At 53.4% G+C, this 2,058-nt stretch overlaps 1 protein-coding gene across 1 annotated transcript in view; it reads left to right on the top strand.

Moving 5' to 3' along the window:
* Positions 1 to 1,813, top strand: part of LOC115431845 (P2Y purinoceptor 14-like) — a 6,075-nt gene extending 4,262 nt beyond the window's left edge. The window contains exon 2 of the mRNA XM_030152515.1: positions 442 to 1,813. Coding sequence (XP_030008375.1) covers positions 444 to 1,469 — 1,026 coding nt within the window. The 5' untranslated portion in view covers positions 442 to 443 and the 3' untranslated portion in view covers positions 1,470 to 1,813. The remainder of the gene's footprint in view (positions 1 to 441) is intronic.
* Positions 1,814 to 2,058: the final 245 nt, after the last annotated feature.

Raw genomic sequence — 2,058 nt, 5'->3', positions numbered from 1 at the left:
ACCTGTGGTGGACAGTCAGACCTGTGGTGGACAGTCGGACCTGTGGTGGACAGTCGGACAGTCGGACCTGTGGTGGACAGTCGGACCTGTGGTGGACAGTTGGACAGTCGGACCTGTGGTGGACAGTCGGACCTGTGGTGGACAGTCGGACCTGTGGTGGACAGTCGGACAGTCGGACCTGTGGTGGACAGTCGGACCTGTGGCGGACAGTCGGACCTGTGGTGGACAGTCGGACAGTCGGACCTGTGGCGGACAGTCGGACCTGTGGTGGACAGTCGGACAGTCGGACCTGTGGTGGACAGTCGGACAGTCGGACCTGTGGTGGACAGTCGGACCAGCTCCGTCTGGTCCTCAGTTTTCATTTCCATAAACGCTGTCGACTGTTGGAAAATGTAAAACAGCTGATGACGACAGTTGTTTGTGTGTTTTCTGTGTTTTCAGGGATGGATCACCTTAACTCCACCCACCTCTCCACAAACCAATCAGACTTCAGCAGCACCTTCACCACCCAGGTGCTCCCACCGCTCTACCTGGTCATCTGCGTGGTGGGCGTGTCCCTGAACGGGGTGGCGGCGTGGATTTTCTTCCGAGTGCCCAGCGACTCGGGTCTGGTGGTGTACCTGAAGAACATGGTGGTGGCCGACCTGCTCATGCTCCTCAGCTTCCCCTTCAGGCTGGCGGCTCAGCTGGGGCTGGGCGGGTGGCGCCTCCACGTGGTCATCTGCCGCTACGTCGCCGTGCTCTTCTACTCCTCCATGTACGTGGGCATCGTCTTCATGGGCTTCATCAGTCTGGAGCGCTACGTGAAGATCGTCCGTCACTCCTGCTCCTGTACGTCCAGGGTGGGCGGAGTCACCTCTCTACACATCCTCCAGAGCCCGGGCTTTGCCAGGGTGTTGGCGCTCCTCACTTGGGCCCTCCTCTTTCTCAGCGTCCTGCCCAACGTCCTGCTGACCAGCCGTCCCACCAACCAGGAGAACTCCCGCCACTGCATGCAGCTGAAGACTCCCCTGGGGGTCCAGTGGCACCGGGTGTCCACCCTCTTCTGCGTCAGCCTCTTCTGGATCACATTTCTGATCCTCGCGTTCTGCTACACCTCCATTTCGCACCAGGTTTACAAGTCGTACCGCCGCGTGCGCCGGGACAGCGCCGACGTCTGCCGCAAATCCAACCGCAGCATCTTCAGCATCCTGGCCGTGTTCTTCGTCTGCTTCGTACCCTACCACGTCTGCCGCGTGCCCTACACCCTCAGCCAGATGCCGGCGTCGGGCTTCAGCCACATGGACCGTTTCCTGCTGTTCCAGTTTAAAGAGGGAACCCTGTTTCTGTCGTCCCTCAACGTCTGCCTGGACCCGCTCATCTACTTCCTGATGTGCCGGACCTTCAGGGAGTCTCTGCTGAGGAAACTGTCAGGACGAAGGGAGAGGAGGAGGTCCCTGACCACCGCCCAGAGCCTCACCAACATTTAAGGAGGAAACTGTCAGAACTAAGGGAGACAAGGAGGTCCTTGACCACCGCCCAAAGACTTACCAACATCTAAGGAGGATAACACCATTCTTTGGATGATTCTGAGGGTCAGGATAAGGGCTGGGTATCAAACTTACAGATAGTTTTTTTGGTACCAATCGAATTGTCCAGAATATCAATTACTGCAAAGAGGCTTTTCGTTGCGGATGTTCAGAAAAAAAACAATACTTAACTAACTTAAGTACCAATATTTTATCCCATAATATAAAACTCTATTCTGACATTAGTCTTTATTGTTTTGGATCCCAGACCCTGTTAGAAAAGAACCACCTGGATTCAGTGGGTCCACAGACTGTGGTCCTGTGTGGATGAGTTTATGTAATTATGATATGAGGAGAACCATATGTTAACATACAACTTGGAGTTTTAATATATAGGTATTTTTTAAGGTTGTAGATCTGTTTTCATTGGAAAAATGCCAAAGTAAGTAAATAAATGAGTGAATATATTGTGACAATACCCAACATTAACAGAGATGCGACTGTAGACGTTTGCATTTCATGTGCCGTTATTTTTCAAGAACTGAATGAC

Source organism: Sphaeramia orbicularis, chromosome 13 (assembly GCF_902148855.1).
Source record: "Sphaeramia orbicularis chromosome 13, fSphaOr1.1, whole genome shotgun sequence".
Lineage (NCBI taxonomy): Eukaryota > Metazoa > Chordata > Actinopteri > Kurtiformes > Apogonidae > Sphaeramia > Sphaeramia orbicularis.
Note: the sequence above shows the minus strand (reverse complement) of the source record. Positions and strands in the feature narration are given on the sequence as shown.